The following is a 19,423-nucleotide window of genomic DNA, read 5'->3' on the forward strand; positions in this document are numbered from 1 at the left end:
TCTCCTCCCCCCCACCCCTTTTAAGCTGTTGTTTTATTAATAGGTGGCACATAGGTACGTAATGAATGTTGGTATTTTATCATGCACTCACCTCCCAGCCCTGTCCACTTCTCTTCCAGGTCCTGGCTTACTTTCGAATTTACCTTTGTCAGATGCACTCAACATATATTATTTCCACTTCCTCAAAGTAAGGAGGAAACTCCAGCTCTTCTTCCTTCTGTCCCAGTAATGATTCTCCTGGCTGTAGGTCTCTTCAGCCATTGTTCCTCTGCATTTCAATGGAGCATAACCTTTTAGGAAGGTGTTGTTATGCTTGCCTCTCCAGACATACCTCCTCTGTCACTGACCTTCTAGTCTAAGCTGATTGACCCTGAGACTTCTCTTCCTGCTACCAAGGCCCCTTCCCCCATCTGTGACCCTGTGCCTGTGCCTTGCTCTGGCTCAGCCCCAGGATCCACTCTTTTTCAGACCACATCCTTTTTCCTGCCTTACTCATTTCCTGTCTCAGATACTTTGGATCCCTTGGATCTTTCAGTGGGAAAGAGAAAAAGAGGAATAGATAGACGATTTTATAAAATTGACCTGTTCTTGCCTCTGGCCTTGCATGCTCTAACTTAGGCCATCCCCTCCCTAGGTTTTCTTGTTTTAGGGGGAAAAAAAATGACTGCTATCTCAGAATTAAGAACCTTTACCTGAGGTTTTGAGTGTCTTTTTATCTCTTTGTGAATGTGTGAAGAGGATGACTCAACTGCCTTAGACGCTTCCTCTAAGTCTCTGCCCTCCTTTGGGCTTTAGGCCTCACACTAGGCATTCGGTAACTATTTGCTGAATTAAGTTCACCCCCTTCCTATCAAAGTCCTTCACTTTGAGCTAGCATGGATCAGTAAACCAACATAAAATTTAAGTTGAAAAAACTAGGGAGTAGGATGGTGGCTCCCTTTCTGGTAACGCTGCTCGGTGTTAGTGTGACACTCACCGAGGGTTTTTTCTTCCTCTCGGTCAGTCCAAGTTTATATTAAAGTTCTCCCAGCTGTGCAGTGCCGTTTACTCTCCAGACGGATTTGGTCCCATCCTGAAAAAGATTCTCTCCTGAAAAGATACATCTACTAGAGTTGAGAGTAGGGAAATGAGACACCTTCATAGAAGCATAGTTTCTCTTTTATTCCCTTTCTTTTGTGCCATTTTGCAACTGGAAGATGAAGATGATGATTTTCTGTGGTCCGGAGGAATCTCACAAAAGTGGTTGTAGAGATTCTTTTGTGTTTTCCACCCCCGTGGAAAAGCAGGGTGAGGACTGGCTGCCTTATGCAATCTACTCTCATGAGGCCTTTGTACCAGTAACAGAAATGACTGTCTGCAGTGACTTAGCACCTTGTCTGGTGGAAATCAAAGCTGGGACTACCCCTCAAGGTAGAGGTATGAACATATACTGATTTATGTTTTCAGTGTTTTTATGGCATGCTTTAAACTACAGTGTGAGTCACCAGTTAAAAAGACTCTGAGTATGTGTTCTGTTAAAATGTTTAAAGTAGGCCTGTTCAAGATAACTTGAATTACTTATTCACAATTCAAATAGATGCAGGTTTCATTTTAAGCATTGACTTATTTAAAAATTTCAATTTGAGTTTAGCTACATCAGAACACTGATTTGATGCTTGCAAAGAAACTCTGAAACAAACCATCTTTAATTCAACTTTATGACATTTTGGAATTGTTAGGAAAATAATCAACCATTTATTTATCCAAGACAACAGTCTTACAGATTCAGGGCTTTTTTCCCCCATCAATAACAAAAGTAGAATATAATTGCCATGGTCAAGAAATGGTTGTGGTTTTTTTCGGCCCCGCCCCAAGACATGCGGGATCTTAGTTCCCCAGCCAGGAATTGAACATGCGCCCCCTGCATTGGAAGCTCCGCGTCTCAACCACTGGGCCGCCAGGGAAGTCCCGAGATGGGCTCTTTTATAGTTAATCGAGTTATACAGTTAAGAGTGATTAGTTTTTGAAGGTATAAAATATAGTAAGAAACATAGCATATAATTTAAATAATAAATTGTTGCTATGTGATTCATTGTAAGACCATCTAGGCCAGCATAATAAACTTAATGGTTTGTTGTTCTTTTTCCTTCCCCTTCCAAATTTATTTATAGTTAGTGAAAAGGGATGTGCTTTCCTATACTTGAAATTTCCAAATGATTTTTTTAGTTAAATCCAAAAGAGAACATTCTTTCTACATCTGCCAAAGAAATGATTGCTATTAAATAGGGATTTCCAGTGTTCTAAGATGAATCCAGATGTTGAAGAGAGTCCCCGTTTGCTGTTAGACTCTCTTGAAAGCAAAAACCTGTTTCTTGGATGATTTTCTTCTTAGCAGTGAAATTTGTCATAGCTTCTCTTAAGAAAAGATGACTGTTAGCTGCCATGTCATAACCAACTCTTCTCCAGTAGATTAGGAGAAGCAGGCCTGATGCTGAATATTGAGACCGTTGGCAAGAAAATGAGAGTTCATGACTGCTGGGAGTTATTTTTAAAGCTCTTGTTGCATGGCTATTATGTCTCAAATACTGTATAATTATCCCTAGTTACTGATATCTTTAGCCTATTTGAAACCATCCATATGTGGCCTAAATCCACACAGCTATATTAAGACATTTTTAAACAATCAAAGCAACTGACACTGTAAATTAAAACAAAATTAATGTGAATCAACTACCGTTTTTTTAAAAATTGGTTAAGTCCACATTTCCAGGCCTCCAGTAATCAGTATTAATCTCTTCTGTCAGCTGATTGGTAGCATGATTGAAAACTTAGACAATGGTTATTAAAGGAAGGGGGGCAGAAATGATCAAGAAGTTTGATTTGCAAGGTAAGTATTATCTATCCCATTATATAGACAAGGACAACTGAGGTTTGGCTTTCTCTAGCACGTGCGTGTGCGCTCACGCTCGCGCGTGCTCTCTCTCTCTCTCTCTCTCTCTCTCTCTCTCTCCCCCCCCCTCCCTCTCCCATTTCTCTAAGAATATTAGTGCTTCTGCAGTTGGTAAATAAGAGAATTTTCTAAACATTTCTAGTTGGTTTTTTAACTGTTATAAATCCATCTTCCATGATTTTCTCTTCAGCCTTTTAAAGTAATTTCTTTTCACAGGCTAAACCGCCTCCTGGCATTATAAGAACCACTAGGAAAAGTGGTTCTTTATTTGTTCCTGAGTTCTTTCTTTTCTGGTTCCTGGGGTTCTTTTGTGTAATACCCTGGGACTCTTTATGAAAGAAATGCATAGGAAGGGAGGGAATCTGGCGGTTGTCATGTCCTTTGGGTTAACGACTGTTGAAGGTGAATTGGGACGTGTGGTCTGCCCCAAAGGGCAGGTGCATTTCCCTTGTGTTGCAGTCATTGTCAAAGTGGAAGTAAGATTTCTTCCCGAAGCCTTACTTCAGGAGTGCAAGGACAGCACACTGAGTAGGCCAGAGCACCTGAGGAACATGAATGATGCCTGAGTTTGGACCAGTGAAAGAACAGCTCTGCTCTGGGGCTGCCAGAGGCCAGGCTCAGTGTGCGTGAGACTGGGGCAGTTTCCTAATCTCTCGAGTCTCAGTGATGGGAGCTCTCCAATAGCCATGTCAGGCCTCTTCCACTGTGTCGTAACTGCAGTGTCTTATTTAATCCTTACCACAGCCATGTGGGACAGAGATGAGTACCCCATTTTACAGATGAGGAAACTGAGGCCTAGAGTAACTTGCCTGGGATTACAGACTAGGATTTAAGCATAGGGTCTTTCTGATCCCAGTCTTAACTGCTGGGTAGCACAGCTTCTAAATGTAATCAGTGCCAGGCATTTTACATATATAAACTCTAACATTCCCTGTAACCCTGCAAGGTAAGCAGCATGATTGTCATTTTTATAGACGGAGAAACTAAGGTGCAGAGCAGGTACCAAGTGCTTGAAGCTAGCTACACAGGTAATCAAAGATGGAACCAGAGTATGAACCCAGGTCTGCCCCAGTGCTGGTGGCCTTTCCACTCTGCCATTTTTCCTCTTGTCTCCTGTGATCCTGATGTCTCTAGCGGAGAGCCTCTCCTGTTGGTTCCAGACCTTTTGCCTTGTGAAATCACAGCGTCTGCTAGAGAACTGTGATGTTAGGATATCTGGGAGCCCTCGACCGCAGCCCTGGAGACCGTAGGGCTGCACAGCTTTTTTTGAACTCTGTCCCTGGCTCCCTGCGGCTAGTGAGCCATCGCACGTTGACCAGCGCAGGTGCTGCTGCTGAGTGGGACCTGGTCTTCAGCCTGGGCCGGGCAGCAGTGCTGCAGCTGTTTGGAAATCCCCCCTGGCTCCCATCCGAGCCACGCGGGGGCGGCTGGCTGTCGCTCCATTGATTTTTTTCCTCCAGAGCTGGGGGTGGCAGCTTGGAAAACGTTCAGCTGTTTACAATTCAGCTTATGTACACTTTAGCTGGGGAGTGTGGGTGAGTCAGAAGGCCCGCTCTCTCTGCCGGTGTCCTAAGAGACAGCCTGAGAGTCAGCTGTATGGTAATGGCCGCCAGGGAGGAGGAGGAGCCCCCCCTGCCAGACCCAGATGCTTAGGATCCAGGAAGCCTGTCTGCTCTCCAGTCCTCTTAACCCAGACTCAACAAGGTCGCTCCGCAGTGACACCGAGGCGCGTCTGAGGCAACCTGGCCCAGCTTCCCTTTCATTGGGCCGCCACCTCCCTGGCAGGCACCAGGTATGGAGCCAGGGCCTTGCCCTCCTGTGACTCGGCAAAGCGCCCCAAAGGGATCCTCCTGTCACAGCCCTTTCTTCCCTCTCGGGAGAGGCCCCTAAGAGCAGAAGTGCTCCGAGGGGCAGGATGATGAGGGCACCTGTGTGAGACAGCCGCGGCCTGCTGTGCGTCTGGGAGCCAGGGGCTTTTCGTGGGTCTGACAGTAATTCGGTCCTTGGCAGAATTGCAAATGCTCCAAGCATCTGGCATTGGTACCTCCAGCCTTCTGGTTCTCAGGAGGGACCCTGGGTGGGAAGGGGCCTACAATTTTCCCAGCTCTCTAAGGGCTTCTTTTGTGCTTGTTTTAGAAGGTACTCTCTTCCAAATTAGGTGGTACCCACTCTTGCCTTGATTCTAAAATGCACACTTTTGACTATGCACCCTTTTCCTCCTCTGGGAAATTAAGATGTTAGACCCAAGGCCCTTCTAACTCCAGTCCTCTGTGATCTAGTGCCCCTGATCCAAAACGTCCACTCTTCATGCCCCAGTCCGCCCAGCAAACCTCATCCCTAAATGGGGAGGAAAGCTATCTGCTTCTCTAAGTGATTCACAGCCAGGTGTGAATGGCCACAGGTGTATATTTGCATTTTAAAGCAGGTTGTTAACCAAATGAATCTCTTTAATGGAATACTCTGTCAGGGTCCCAGGACAAAGCCGCCATTCCTCCTTGCCTTTCTCTTCCCTCTCCCCGCCCCCTCTCCCCCTCCCCCTCCCCCTCCCCTCCCCTCCCCTCTCTCTCTCTTTCCCTCTGTCTCTCTTTCTTTCAACAAATTGGTGCTTAATGAGATATCTTACCTCCCTCACTTTCAGAGCAGCACTGATTTCTTTAGGGGCCCAAATATAACTAATGAGATTGTAAAGGGAGGCCACAGCCTTTCCAGAGGGCTCAGCCCTCAGCTTGCCGTGCTCTGTTAGCACCAGGTGCATCTGGTCTGTGTCAGCTGCTCCCTGTCTGGGATGTGGCTTCCCTGGGCGTCACTTTGCAGGTGCTCCCCTCAGGGTCTCTCTAGAGCAGGCAGTTGTTTAGGAATCCTGCTGTCACCCCTCCTGGCCACGTGACTGGCCTGCTAAGCTCAGGCACAGTGAGCCGGACTTCAGAGCCAGGGGCCTGGAGAGAACGCTCTGTGTTGTATAAGCGACCTTGTTTTGCCATTTGTCGAGCAGAATTTGTTGCAGGCAAATGATCCATGTTATCACCTATTCTGCTTCCTTGAATCCTGTATTAACTTCATTAGCTTTGTCTTTCTCCTGCTGCTGCCAAGCAAGGGTAGTTAGAAGTCTTGTAAATTAAAATACCCCTTTCTCCTCAGGTCTGGAGAAAGTGGAAATAGCTACTGGCCACGCTGAAGGGTAGAGGGAGAGGCTCTGCTTGCCCTTCATTTCCTCTGAAGTCAGGTCTTCAAGGGGACTTATTTTAGGGGCAAATAGAATGAGTGGCCAGGTCATCTGAAATACCCACAATAAATGTTAGTACTGAACGATATTTCAGCATAACTGACGATTTTTGCCTTACCTGTGCTTATAAAGAGCACCATAACTGGTTCCGAAGTGGCCCAGATGGTGCGTGGCTGGAGCCAGCCTGACCTCTGTCCTCAGTGGGCAGGAAAGCTCGGCCTCTCTGGGCACCTACCTCCTGGCCCCGGGGGTGGGGCCGTTTTTATAGGCGTCTCGGGCCTCTGCCTCTAGAGGTCATCATGCCTTTCCAAATGCCTGGAGCCAGCATCAGTGTTTCAAAGGGACCAGGGAACCCAGAGCTGCAGCCTTTGGGGCCAATTTAATGCTGTATCTCCCTTCTGCTGAGGAAATCCTCACTCAAACAGGAAGAACTGGGCTAAGGAATAGCTCTCATTCTTCTTTATAGCCAGGTACCCAGAAGTGCCACCCCCGTAGGCAGGCACCAGCCCGGCTGCTCCCTCTCGTCATTATCACCTCAGAAAGTGATGTGCCAGTCTCAGCTGGTGACCGGTTGCTGTGGGAAGAGTAAGGAGATCTGTACGCTGGTCAAGAGTGAAGACGGAGCCCACGGGTTCCCCGTGCTCCAGCTCAGCAGCCGTTAAATGGCTATTATATATTGGACGCTGGGTTAGCCCTGAAGATACAGATGAGACCGAGACAGCCCCCACCTAACGGCACCTGCTTTGCCTAGCAGAGGAGACCGGCCCTGTAGCAGATAATTTCACAAACTGGGCCACTGGGGGGGTCCTTCCTATTTTAATCCAGTCCCTATAAGGGCTGTTTCTGCCAGCGCCTGTGAGACCAGATTGAGAAGCGACCTACAAGGTTGAGGCCTATGTTATGTAACAACTCCCCCAGAACACATTGTTTTGTTCATTCTGATCCAAATACTTAGCCCTTTGTGGTCAGCTTCAATTGAAGGCTAGATTCTACTTCCCCCTTCCACCACCGCCACTGAAGCTTGGCTTTATTTCCTTCCTGCAGCCTCTCCTACTCAGGGTGTCCTGGCCTCCACCTTTCAGTTCCAGGTAGCTAACTCTGTATGAAGGCATTTGAGACCTGTGGGAAACCCGGCAGCACTTACAGCCTCGGGACTGGTCAAGGGAATTGAGTAAGGAAGAATTCCAAAGATAGAGAATTTCTTTGTCTCTGTCTTCCATCTGGCCTCAGGGCCAACAGGGCAGGTTTCTGCAAGTTTAAGCGGCTTTCCCTTAAGCAGGCTGCAAAGCAGTCTGGGAGAACGGGAAGCAGATTAAATTAATCTCAGTGTGCTGAGCTTGGCAGGGGGTGAGATTGTATATGGTCATTCCAGAAATAGCCCAGACTCCTCTGTGACTCAAGCACATGATAAGGTATTGCCTACAAGATGACTGCAAAGCGAAATAGCTGCAAACCTTTGTACAGTCGTAAAACGCTCTCCCTTCCGTCCCTTGGATTCTGTGTCTCCTGTAACCTGGCCCAGAGATATAGTGGAGAGTGATAGCTTATAATGTTGTGGTGAAGGGGTTTATTAGTTTGTTCTCTTGCTTAATAAGATCCTTTTTTAAAAACTTAGATTCCCAAAAAGTCTTTTTCCTCCCAGAGTTAAGTATTGGCTCTGTAGCCTCTGAGCTCGTGAATGTCTCTGTTGGCTCCTGTATTTGGCACGAGGAAGGACTCTGACCTCAGGAGCCCCCGCCTCGTCTTGCAGTGTACGTTAGTAGGCACAGATCTGAGAGACAGGAGGGAAGGGGGTAGAGGGGGTAAGGAGAAGAGTCGAACAAGGTTGGAGAGATCCCATAAAAGGAGACAGGGTATCAGCAGCTGTTTGGTGATAAATATCAGTGAAAAGAGGGAGGTGGGCAGGATCCCAGAATTCAGAGGAGAATGGATTAATTCCATAGAAGTATGATAAACTAAAACAAGGCAGTCACTCATTGCCCTCCATCTGTGCTCTCAGCGAGGAACGAGATTGTGTTTGAAAGAAACAAAACAAAACTCTTACCAACAGGATCTCTTGGATCAATACACTTGATATATTATGTTACTATTGACGGAGTACCTGACTTTAAAAGATGCTGGCAAAGAAGACCTAGGGTGATGATGAATTTGCAACCTTTTATATAAGAAGTCGTCAAAGGAGCAGAGGGAGTGTGGCCTGGAGGAGAGAACGTAAACTGGGCTCATAAGTGACATCCTTCATGACACCAAGAGCATTTCTTGAGTGTTTCCCAGTGTGCTAGCACTTCATTGCTATTCATTTTCTCACTTAGTCCTTGTAGCAACACTAAAGGGTAGGTCTTATTATTGTCTGTATTTTATAGCTGGAGAAACCAAGGGTCAGAGACAGAAGAGGACTTGTCCCTAATCCACTTGAGTGATAGAGACCAGTCTCTAAGCCAGGTCTAAGCCTGTGTTTTTGCCCATTATACAAATAAGATTAGCCTTGTTATGTGTGGTCTAAGAAATAGAACCAGGGTACGTGGACAGAAATTAACAGAAGATAGATTTTTGGCTCATTATAAGGAAGAACTTATTAATTGAACTGCCCAAGTTGGGAACAGACTACTTCAGAGGTAGTGAGTTCCTTTGTCATTAGAGGTATTCAAACAAATGCCAGAAAATCACTGGGTGGGGCTATTATAGGGAAGGGTCAAGCATTGGTAAGGGGTTGAACCAGACTTTCTAATCTTGTGACTCTATAATCTGTACAGTAGCTCATTAGCGAAGCCAGGGAATATTTTACTAGGCTCTAATCAGAGGGGAATAGCCATCATCTAAAAATAGGATTTTAACTTACATAGTAAGCTTTCTATTTTAACATTTATTCATTATTTTAAATAAAATAGATTGTTTCTTTGCATATTTAAAATACTTTAAAATATACAAGCAAAAATGTAATTATGTAAATATAGACTGAAATATTTAAAATTTAAAAGCAAAGAAACTTAATTTGATTGATTGTATAATTAACTCAGTCCTCCTAGTTATTCATGGATTGTTAAGGAAAGATTTTTTTTTTCTAGTTCCCAAACACCTTTACAATTTTAGAAAGACTGATTCTAACGGAGAAATTTTCCATCCCTATAGAAAGGTCAAAAATGTCAAACAATTTTCTTCAAAGGACTATAAACACGTAAACGAATTTTTCTAACTTGCTGGTATGACTGTCTCCAAAAAAATTAATTTTTAAAAAATCTCATTAATCACATCTCTTAGGTAACTCCTGCTAAGCTCTGAAATTTATTATAGTTGAATTACAGAGGTCTGAGTACTGAAGACATGTGTCATGGCCAACTGTTTTTTTTAACAAAAAAGATTTATCCCCGTTTACTGCACATTAGGACTACTAGTAAGAAAATGAGCCGGTTATAAACCTTTTCTAAAATGAGTTTATTTTGATTTCTCCATGCCACATAATTAAGCATCGTGAATTCCTGTTCTGTGGTGGGATTTTTAGATCTTTAACATGAAATAAGAGCATCTTCATATAAATTTTGTGCAAAAATTACTTAGCTAATAAATATACTGAAATTCTTTTTAAAGTGTGTAATACGTACATTCACACTGGGTTATGCTTACTGTCAGTAGGCTTGTTGCAATAAAGAAATGGCTTTTTCTTTCTTTTCTTCTTTCTTTTTTTTCTTTTTTAGGAAGTTCCAGGTTAAAGGCAACCTCAGCTTCACACAGTTGGCGGTGGTAGAGAATGGCCCTGGGAAGGGGGGGTGGGGAAAGAGTTAAAAAAGTGAAGAGAGGAAAGTTGCTTCTAAAACAATGAAGCAACTCAGGAGAGGTACTGTTTGGAGTGGAGGAAAGGGGGTCCCTTGTGGTGTGGTTCTGTAAAGGCACCTCATCATACTTACTGGAGCTCTGTCAGGCTCTTCAGAGAAAGGCTGGCAGCCCCGTGGAGAGGAAATCTTAAGCAAGGCTCTCCTTGGAGGGAAGGAGTCTGTGGTTGGCCGAGAATCAGATTGGATGTGGAGCTGAGAACTGGACAAGAGGCTTGATTGGGGCAGGAGACCTGCAGGAACAGCACAGAAAACCTCAGCTCTGCTTAGGGGCTTCCTCGGTGGAGAAACAGAATACACGCATGTCTTAATGCAGTGATCCCAAATAACCAGTCTCCGATGAGGCGGATCTGTGTTAAAATGTTCACGTGGGGTTCAGTACTTTGACATTTCACAGCACGTTTAAAATCTAACCCTTTCCTGAGGAACCTCATAGAAGGTTCATTTCCTCTCTGCCCCAAACCCCCTCATGCCCCAAGCCCTATACCTAGTTCAGCTTTTCATCTTGGTTTTAGATGTCACCTTGAATACATTTTCTCCCTTGAGCAGAATGTTAACTTGTTTGTCCAGATCAATATTGACCAAGGTCTTAACTCCTCAGAGGCAGAATTCTTGCCTGTGTAACCTGGTTGGACTAAGCACAGTTGGGAAATTAAGAAAACACTGCTGGCGGATGAGCTGCATTGTTGCAGAACACACTGTAGTCTCACTTGGTGGTGGGTCCACTGAGACTGTACCACTTTTGAATGGGTCACTGGGGGAGGGGACTGCTTGGTTTGCATCGTCGGGCAGTGTTGAGTCCCTGCTCTGCTACTGGCCTAGACCTGGTTCTGACCCCCGCCCCCCGCTTGTGTTTTCCTGCTTTCCCTTGTACAGAGACAGGGCAGGGCATTGTTCATGCACTGACCGACCTCAGCAGCCCCGGCATGACCTCAGGGAACGGAAACTCTGCCTCCAGCATCACCGGCACTGCCCCCCAGAATGGTGAGAATAAACCACCACAGGCCATTGTGAAACCCCAAATCCTGACGCATGTTATCGAAGGGTTTGTGATCCAGGAGGGGGCGGAGCCTTTCCCGGTACGGACTACTTCTTTTCCCCTCTTTTTTTTTTTTTTTTAATAAGTATACTTTGGATGTGTATTAGAATAGCTTTACATTTCCGTGTAAAATTTCTGAAAATGTGAAAAATTTGCTCTTTCCTTGCTAATTTTCCCCCAAAGGAATATCAGAGCCATTTGCTTTCTAGGATTGAGTGTCTTCCTAAGGTCCAGAAGGGGTCAGTGATTAAGAATAATTGGCAAGACCCCTTGGTTGGAAGTTGCCACACAGACTCAGCCGTGTCCCTGCCTGGTGAAGTGCGAACCCCTTGGTTAGAAGGGGTTCACATTGGGGTATTTGGTGCTGCAGGGTGATGGACTTTGGCATTCGGGTTTGAATGCCACAACCCCCAAATGGCAACACGTTGGCTGGTTAGAGAGCAAAAGGAAGCTGTGTAGAAGAGAATTCTCAAGATCTATCTGAATGGAAGACAAGCGAACAGAGTTACAGCCTGAAGCTTCTTTTCTGGGGACAGAGCCTTGAAAGGGGAGTGAATGAGGGGCACTCCAGAAAGGGGCACTTCATCAAGTGTCTCCAATTAAAGCATAAGACCAAGGGGAAACACAGAAGAATCAAGAACATGGCTCATTAGAACAGCACCCAGAGCCAGCAGTGCACAGTGTGAATTGGTGAGACAGGTGGCCTGCTCTCTAGGTGGGAGGAGCCCAGCGCCAGGTGCACTCCAGCCTCTCTCGTGATAAACTTAACTGGCTGTTAGAGACACAACATCTTCATGGGAGGCCATCTATCTTTTGCACATTCTTTGGATCCACGAGTGGTGTGAATAGTCAGCCGAAGCCTCTGGGCTTGATGAACTGAGATGGGTGGACTGCCCTTCTAAAATGCCAAAAGACAAAAATGCCAAGACAGGTTCTTGTCCTCTTTCCCTCTGGAGGTCGGTCAAGGCCTGGGGCACCTTAGCTATAAGTAGCTCTAGCCCTGTCACATACCTTCCCTCATTAGACTAGGTCCTCCCTTTGGCCCCCTAGAGAAGCTCCAGAACCCAGCTGATCTCACAGGATTGATGCTGATTGGACAGCAGCCCCAGCATCGCCCAGGAGATCTGGCAACCAGGCTGCCTGCACAAAAGGCAACAAAGGGAGTGCACCAAAGAGTGAATCAGCTAGTCTGGGATCCTGGCACCACCGAGGGCCTTTGCTTTCCGGTGTGGCCCAGTGTCCGCGTTTTCCTCTTCTCTTCCGTGGCTGCCTGTCCCTCTGGCTCGGGTAGGGCAGTGGTAAGGGAGAGAACAGTAAGGCATCCAGGAATGGCGGCTGGGTCTGTGTGTCACACATACAGTCACACACAGCCTCAGCTGTGTTCCTGCCCCGTGACGCGTGAGTGCTGGGGCCCGGCCCTTGTCCTGGTGCTGCGGGAAACCTGATCCCTGCCTCCATCTCTGTCCCCTAGACGCTTGGAAAAGTAGATATTCTCCTGACCTCCTAAGCCATCCATTGGTCCTGGGTTGAAGCCATTTCCATCCCTGTGCTTTGGTGGTCATCGGCATCTTGCCTCTTGAGCTAAACAGCAAAACAGGCCTTGAGCAGGGTGTACCTGGATGGTGATACAGGGGCGGGCATCTGTGCCTGGGTGCTTTATACATGTAATTTTGATGAGGCTGGATGGCAAGGAAGCATGCCCACCTGACCCTCATGGCCTCCATGTTGCCTTGTCCCCTAGGTGGGACGCTCATCCCTGCTGGTGGGGAATCTCAAGAAGAAGTATGCACAGGGGTTCTTGCCTGAGAAACTTCCGCAGCAGGACCATACCACCACCACTGACTCAGAGATGGAGGAGCCCTATCTGCAAGGTAGCGTCTCAGACCCTGGATGCCGGGGCTTCTGGCGGGGCTGAACAGGACTCAGCAAGGCTGGAAGGTCCTTTCCCAGTATCCACGGAGGGGCTCTGAGCCGGGGAGCGTGTGAACATGTCAGCTGACCAGACTGCCCTGTCCTGTGCCCGCTCAGCCCTGTCCCTAGAAAACGGACGGCAGTTCCTGCCCCTGGGGAACTGAGTGTGCCCTGCCTGTCTCCAGCCCCACTCCTGCCAGCCCCAGGATTCCAAGAGCGGCTTTGCCCGCGTGAGTCACTCGCCAGTTGTAGGCCTGCAGGAGCAGCCCCAGGTGGCTCGTGCCCTTCCTCTACCGCCTCGGGAGCCTGCACTCGGGACGGGGGCCAGCGAGGGCTGCACTTGCCGCACGAGCCACCGACTAAGTGGAGGCGGGACGGGACGCCCACGTAGGCTGCAGAACTCCTGGGCTCTGTTACCCAGGCCGGCAGCCAACTGGACACCTCAAGGGAAGGGCGGGGTAGTTCCAGATCAGTGGTGACAGCATTGAAGCTTTCCCTGTGAGCGCCTGCTCTCTTCCAGGGTCATAAAGAGGGGCGCTGGTTCTTCCCCACCCGTGCTTTGTCTCATAGTCCTTAGAAGCAGAAACTGCCGGATGTCCAGGGGCCATCTTTGGACACCTTCGGATACTTTCCAGGGGTGAAACCACAGCCCTTCCAAAAATAGCGACAAAGCAGTTTGGCACTCTCCAAGCCGCTGCTGCAGGCAGGACAGAGCAAAGTGGCCCGGGGTGGGGCTGTGGGCAGTCCTGTGGGGACTACTCCTTGTCCGCGCTTACCGATTTTCATGCTTTTCAGAATCCAAAGAGGAGGGTACTCCCCTTAAACTCAAGTGTGAGCTCTGTGGCCGGGTGGACTTTGCCTACAAGTTCAAGCGTTCCAAGCGCTTCTGCTCCATGGCTTGTGCAAAAAGGTGAGAGCCTCAGCCCCTTCCCTTTTCTTGGGATTGCGCCTTGGTACCCAGCTCCTTATTTCCGTGACCTGCCTGGAAGCAGCAAAGAACTCCCATGAGCAGAGCAGGGCAGGCGGCAAGGGTCCAAGGGAAGGAAGCAGCATGTAGCTTGTCGGGCCCTCCTGGGTCCCACTGGCACCCGCCCTTGGCAGCTCCCATCTCCTTAGGGTTTACCGAAGCCTCCACCGGAAGCTTTGCCCAGAGCCACTGCGCTGGCTACAGACGTTTCCTTTGCGAGCGTTTGCGCAGCTTAGAAGACAGATGATCACAGTAAACACCAGCGTTGTTTACTGTGGACCGGCTGTGTGTGAGTCTCTGTGCTGGGTGTTAATATGCATCATGTCATCTGATCTTCAAAGTAATACTGTGGGGCAGGTATTGCTATCGTGCCCTTTATACATGTTAGGAAACTGAGGCACAAGGAGAAGTAATTGCGCCTAAAGCCTTCGAGCTGGGGATCTAGACTTGCTGACTCTAAGCCCAGAGTGATCCTTGTGCCGAGAGGGAAGAGGCCTGAGCCCCCAGAAGAGAGGAGCTCTCTAGGCCCCAGGCAGAGACGCCCTGCACACCAGCTGGAGTAGGGCTGTCCGCAGCCCTCCCTCCCCACAGGCTGCGCTGGAGGGCCTCCCGCACCTCTGCCAACTCTGCCAAGCTGTTCTCTGTCAGGACGGAGGACACTAGTTTCCCGGCCCCGGTGATACGTGGAGTGGAATGTGGCAGCCCTGAGTTCTTACCGTGATCCGAGTTGTGCCAGGCACTTTGCACACGTTAGCTTATGTTATTGCCAGACCGGTTACAGAAAGTGAGTGGTCTCCTCCCCAGCGCTAGATAAGGAAACGGAGGGGCTAAGTGACTTGCCCAGATCCACACAGCTAGTACTGAGTGATGGACTTAGGACTGGGACGAGGAGGCAGACGCAGCTTTTGCCAAGTATCTTGGCTGCTCTTCTCCTCCTGGGCCATTCGCCCTGCGACTGCCCTGACCGCCCTTGTTCCCCGGCTCTGGCAGGTACAATGTGGGATGCACCAAACGAGTGGGCCTTTTCCACTCGGACCGGAGCAAGCTGCAGAAGGCGGGAGCCGCAACCCACAACCGCCGTCGGGCCAGCAAAGCCAGTCTGCCAACACTTACCAAGGATACCAAGAAGCAGGTGAGAGGCTGGCGGAGCCTGCAGCTCGTGCTCTCGGGTCCCCACCAACTTCCCTTCCTGACACGACCCGGGACGCCCGCCGTCCTTTTCCGCTGCTGGCATCAGTGCTGCGTCACGTTCTCATCTCTCATGATCTGTCAGGTCAAGCCGTCTCCCCGTGTCCCTTCATAGGTCCCTTCATGTAGACCCATGGGTGCTTCAACTTTCCCTCCTCCGTGACCTTGCCCCGACTTCACCCCTTTCTTCCAGTTTGCCTCCATCCTTGACTTACGGGGCTCCCCTGCCTGAAGAGACAGGCTGTCCCAGGTAGCACCTGCCTTCCGAGGAGGGCTAGGTGAGAGGCAGCCGACACCCTTTACTTCCCCTCCTTGTTGCCTCTCTGAACATCAGAGCACTGAGTCCTTGAAGGTCTCTACCAGGAACGTGGGTGTTTGTTCATTAAGTATGTTTTAGCACTGGCTGTACGTCAGGAGCTGTTAGGCACTAAATCTCTTAAGTTGTGCTCCAGGAACTCAGAGCCTAGTATGATGCTTCAGACCTTATGTGTATTTTGCTGTTTATTGTTATTGTTTTGGCCATAAACCTCTTTAAGAATCTGATGAAAGCTACAGTCCAATATAGACACACACAAGAAAATTTACATGCTATTTCAGGTGGTTTACAGACCATCCCCCTAAACCCATAGAGCCCTGGTTAAAAACCCCACATCTAGAAGAAAGAATAGACGTAGAATCAGATCATTGCAGCATAGTGTGGTACATGCTCCAGTACTGGCACTGACTCTGCTTAGGATCAGAGAGGGGACGTGGCAAAAGATGCTTTTTGATCTCGAATTCAGATACATAGTAGCAGACCACATAGAAAAGGGAGAATATACCTGCCTTTGCCCAGCGCTCTGTTAGAGGTGCTTTATGCCCCCATCCTGAAGAAAACCGTTTCTCTGTGCTCCCAGCCAGCAGGCACTGTACCCCTCTCAGTTGCTGCCGCACTGCAGCTAACACACAGCCAGGAAGACTCCAGCCGTTGCTCCGACAACTCAAGCTACGAGGAGCCCCTGTCACCCATCTCAGCCAGCTCATCCACCTCCCGCCGGCGACAAGGCCAGCGGGACCTGGAGCTCCCTGACGTGCACATGCGGGACCTGGTGGGCATGGGGCACCACTTCCTGCCAAGCGAGCCCACCAAATGGAATGTGGAAGATGTCTACGAATTCATCCGCTCTCTGCCAGGTAAGGTCCTTGGAAGTTCCACGCCTGCCTGGAGTAGCAAGGAAAGCAAGGGTGTGAGAGACCTCACCTGCCGCCACCAGGAGAGACCGGGCAGTTCAAGGAGAGGCTTGGGTTCAGGAACGGGGTGCGGGGTGGGGGGCAGAGATGAGTAGGAGGAGGTGCCTGCCAGTAAGAGCTCACATTCTAGCATGGAGCGCCGACTGTAATGTTCCGTGGCTGTAATCTGCCGTATCTGTGGGCTCGGTGAGGGGCCTGTGTGAAGGTGATGACGTGACCAACCCTGTGTGTCTCCGGGATGAGTTGGGAGGCGTGTCAAGTGGGAGTGGAGGAAATCGGTCAAGGAGAACGTTAGAACGAAGAACGTTTACACTGAGTGACGGTGGACAAGCAGGCCTGTGCCGGATGGAGAGACGGCATCAGGGAGCAGCCTAAGCAGAGACACGCAAGCATGTAAAGGAGCCGGTAGCTGCACGTGACCCTGGGTGTGCAGTGCCGGTGGTCTCGAAGGTAGGATCTAGAAATGAAGCTTGAAAGACCTCCCATCTGCACGGCTGCACTCGTCGGGACCAGAGCTTCTCCACTGTTTCTTCTGCCAGTCTCACCCAGCCACTGACCAGGTCAGGCAGTGGTGACCATGAGCCCGTTCACTCAGAGACCAAAGTGGGATATAGTGGTTAAGAGCAGGCTTCGGAGTTAAACAGAACTGGGCTCAAATCCTGGCTCTGCCGCTTAACCCAGCGTATTATCTATTGCTGCATCCCCCAGATTTGTTATGGCACAGGTCATGTGGATAAGGAATTCAGGAGCGGTTTAGGCGGGCAGTTCTGCCACAGGGATTCTTAGGAGGTTGTGATGAGGATGTCGGCCAAGGCCAGCCAAGGCCATGTGAAGGGTCACCTGGGGCTGTCAGATCTGCCAGGGTGCCTCACTCACACGCTTCCCAGGGAGCGTGTGGCTGCTGGCAGGAGGCCTCGGTCACTCTCCCACGGGTCTCTTCAGAACGCTCACGCTTGAGTGTTCTCGTGACGTGGCAGCCAGTTGTCCCCCCAGGGGGTGATCCAAGAGAGCAAGGTGGAAGCCACCCACCATGCCCTTTACGATCTAGCCTCAGAAATCACATTCTGTCACTTCAACAATATCTTGCTGACCACACAGGTCACCCCATTCATTGTGAGGGACTCATGAAAGCATGAAAGGGAAGCAAGGATTATTGGGAGCTACTTGGAGGCCGGCTACTCCCATAGTTCACCCCAGTGATTCATGTTCCTCCCTCATGCAAAATACCCTCACCCCTACCCGAGGCCCCACAAGTCTCATCACATTACAGCGGAGGTTCGAGGTCCAGGATCTCAGCATCTAACACAGGTCCAGGCACGGATGAGGCTCACTGGGTCCAGCTCCTCAGGGATGATTCCTCTCAATCTGCAGACCTGGGAACGAGGAACGGGTTATCCACTTCCCTCCACAAACCTAGGATATGGTGGGATGGGCATCGGGTAACCACGGTAGACGTGCCCATTCAGGATGCCCCGTTCAAGAAGGGAGAACACAGGAGGCTACAGGAGTCACCAGTCCATACCAGGGCATGTGTTGGCATTTCCTTGGTTAGGACTCAAAGCCCGGGGTGATTCTCTTTCGCTCTTGGTTCCACCCTGAGTCATCCTTCCTTTCCCATGAAAGGCAGCCTGTGGAGTTGTTTTCTCAGCCTGCTTCCTGCTGCTTTTATTTCACAATACCTCTGATCCTTTCCGTCCATGTGAGCAGTGTTTCTGCCAGACGATTCTCTCTTACTCTTTGTGGGCTTTTTATGAATGTTATCCAACAATGTCTTCAAGACAAGCCTTACTCCACATTAGGTTTCTTCTGAAGCCGAGGGACAGTGCCCTTAACAGTCTGAGGAGCTGGGCCGTTGAATGGAGAGGCTCTGTGAGGCACGCCCATAAAATCCTGAGAGAGCGTTTGATCCAACAGTTCTCTGAGGCGGCACCTTAGAGCTTTCTGCGGTCTTAACAAAAGATTTAAGTCACCCCCGCAGTTTTGTCTTTAGACTGTGTCTCTTTGACTGTGTCCTGGATTTGGTCTTTGCCTAGAAACCATTTCTTAATTTTAGCATCATTTGCCATCTGGAGAGGCTTAGGAGTTTCAAAATCAGCAAATCCAGGCTCCTTCCTGTTCTCGTTTTCCTCGACCTCGTCCCTCCTCGCGTTTCCCACGGCCGCGGTGGGAGGCCAGGTGGCACCTGCAGCAGTCTGCCTGAGGTCTCCTGAGCCCAAGCAACGTTCAGTAGGCGTCTCATGCCCACGGGGTTACCACCAGCAACAGTGTTGCTAAATTTTCTACTATTTCATAACAAGGATCCCTTTTCTTCCAATTTCCAGCAAGTTTCCTCACGTTCCTTTAAGCCTCTCCAGCAGTTTCCTCCAAGACCATCAGGCTTCTCACTCCCGTCTCTCAGGGAACCTTAGACCTTCACTGCCGCTCTCCTCAAAGTCCCTCCAGCTCCGGCCCACTGCCAAGTCCAAGGCCACGCCCGCGTGGTGAAGGTGTGGTGATGGCAGCACCCATCTTCCAAGTACCCAGATCTGCATTGGTTACGTACTGCTGTGAAACAGATTACTCCAAGACTAGTGGCTTCAAACAGTAATCACTTCTTACCTCGAGAGTTCTGTGGAGCGGCTTAGCTGGGCACGGAGTTATCTTTCAAGGGCTCAGTCACGATAGCAGCCAGAGCTGCAGTTTCTGAGGGCTTGGAGCTGGAGGACCCCCTTCCAAGGTGCTGCGCTCACATGGCAACGGGGAGCTGGCTCTGGGCAAGAGGCCTCAGTTCCTCTCCAAGTGGGCTGCTCCAGAGGGCTGCTTGAGTGTCCTCACGACACAGTGGTTGGCATGTTCCAAAATAAATTATCCAGAAGACCAAGGTGAGGCTGCCGCGCCCTTTGTGATCCAGCCTGGGAAATCCCATGCTGTCACTTCCACAACCCTGTACTGATCTCCAGGGTCGGCCCAGTTCACTGGCGGGGGGTGGGGGGGTTGAACAAGGAGGTGTCGGGTCACAGGACCGCCTTAGAGTCTGGCTACCTTGGGTAAGTCACTCAGCCTCTCTCAAGCTGTAGAATAAGAACAGCAACACCTCCCTCGAGGTGTGGTCACGAGGATCAAGTGAGAT

At 49.3% G+C, this 19,423-nt stretch overlaps 1 protein-coding gene across 7 annotated transcripts in view; it reads left to right on the forward strand.

Annotated features, from left to right (window-relative positions):
- PHC2 (polyhomeotic homolog 2) overlaps positions 1–19,423 on the forward strand; it is a 102,600-nt gene that overhangs the window by 81,758 nt on the left and 1,419 nt on the right. For all 7 annotated transcript variants that reach the window (XM_060308176.1, XM_060308172.2, XM_030870220.3 and 4 more), the window contains 5 exons: positions 10,856–11,058; positions 12,760–12,889; positions 13,725–13,839; positions 14,887–15,028; positions 15,981–16,257. In XM_060308176.1, the coding sequence (XP_060164159.1) occupies positions 10,856–11,058; positions 12,760–12,889; positions 13,725–13,839; positions 14,887–15,028; positions 15,981–16,257 (867 nt within the window). The remainder of the gene's footprint in view (positions 1–10,855; positions 11,059–12,759; positions 12,890–13,724; positions 13,840–14,886; positions 15,029–15,980; positions 16,258–19,423) is intronic.

Source organism: Globicephala melas, chromosome 1, assembly GCF_963455315.2.
Source record: "Globicephala melas chromosome 1, mGloMel1.2, whole genome shotgun sequence".
Classification (NCBI taxonomy): domain Eukaryota; kingdom Metazoa; phylum Chordata; class Mammalia; order Artiodactyla; family Delphinidae; genus Globicephala; species Globicephala melas.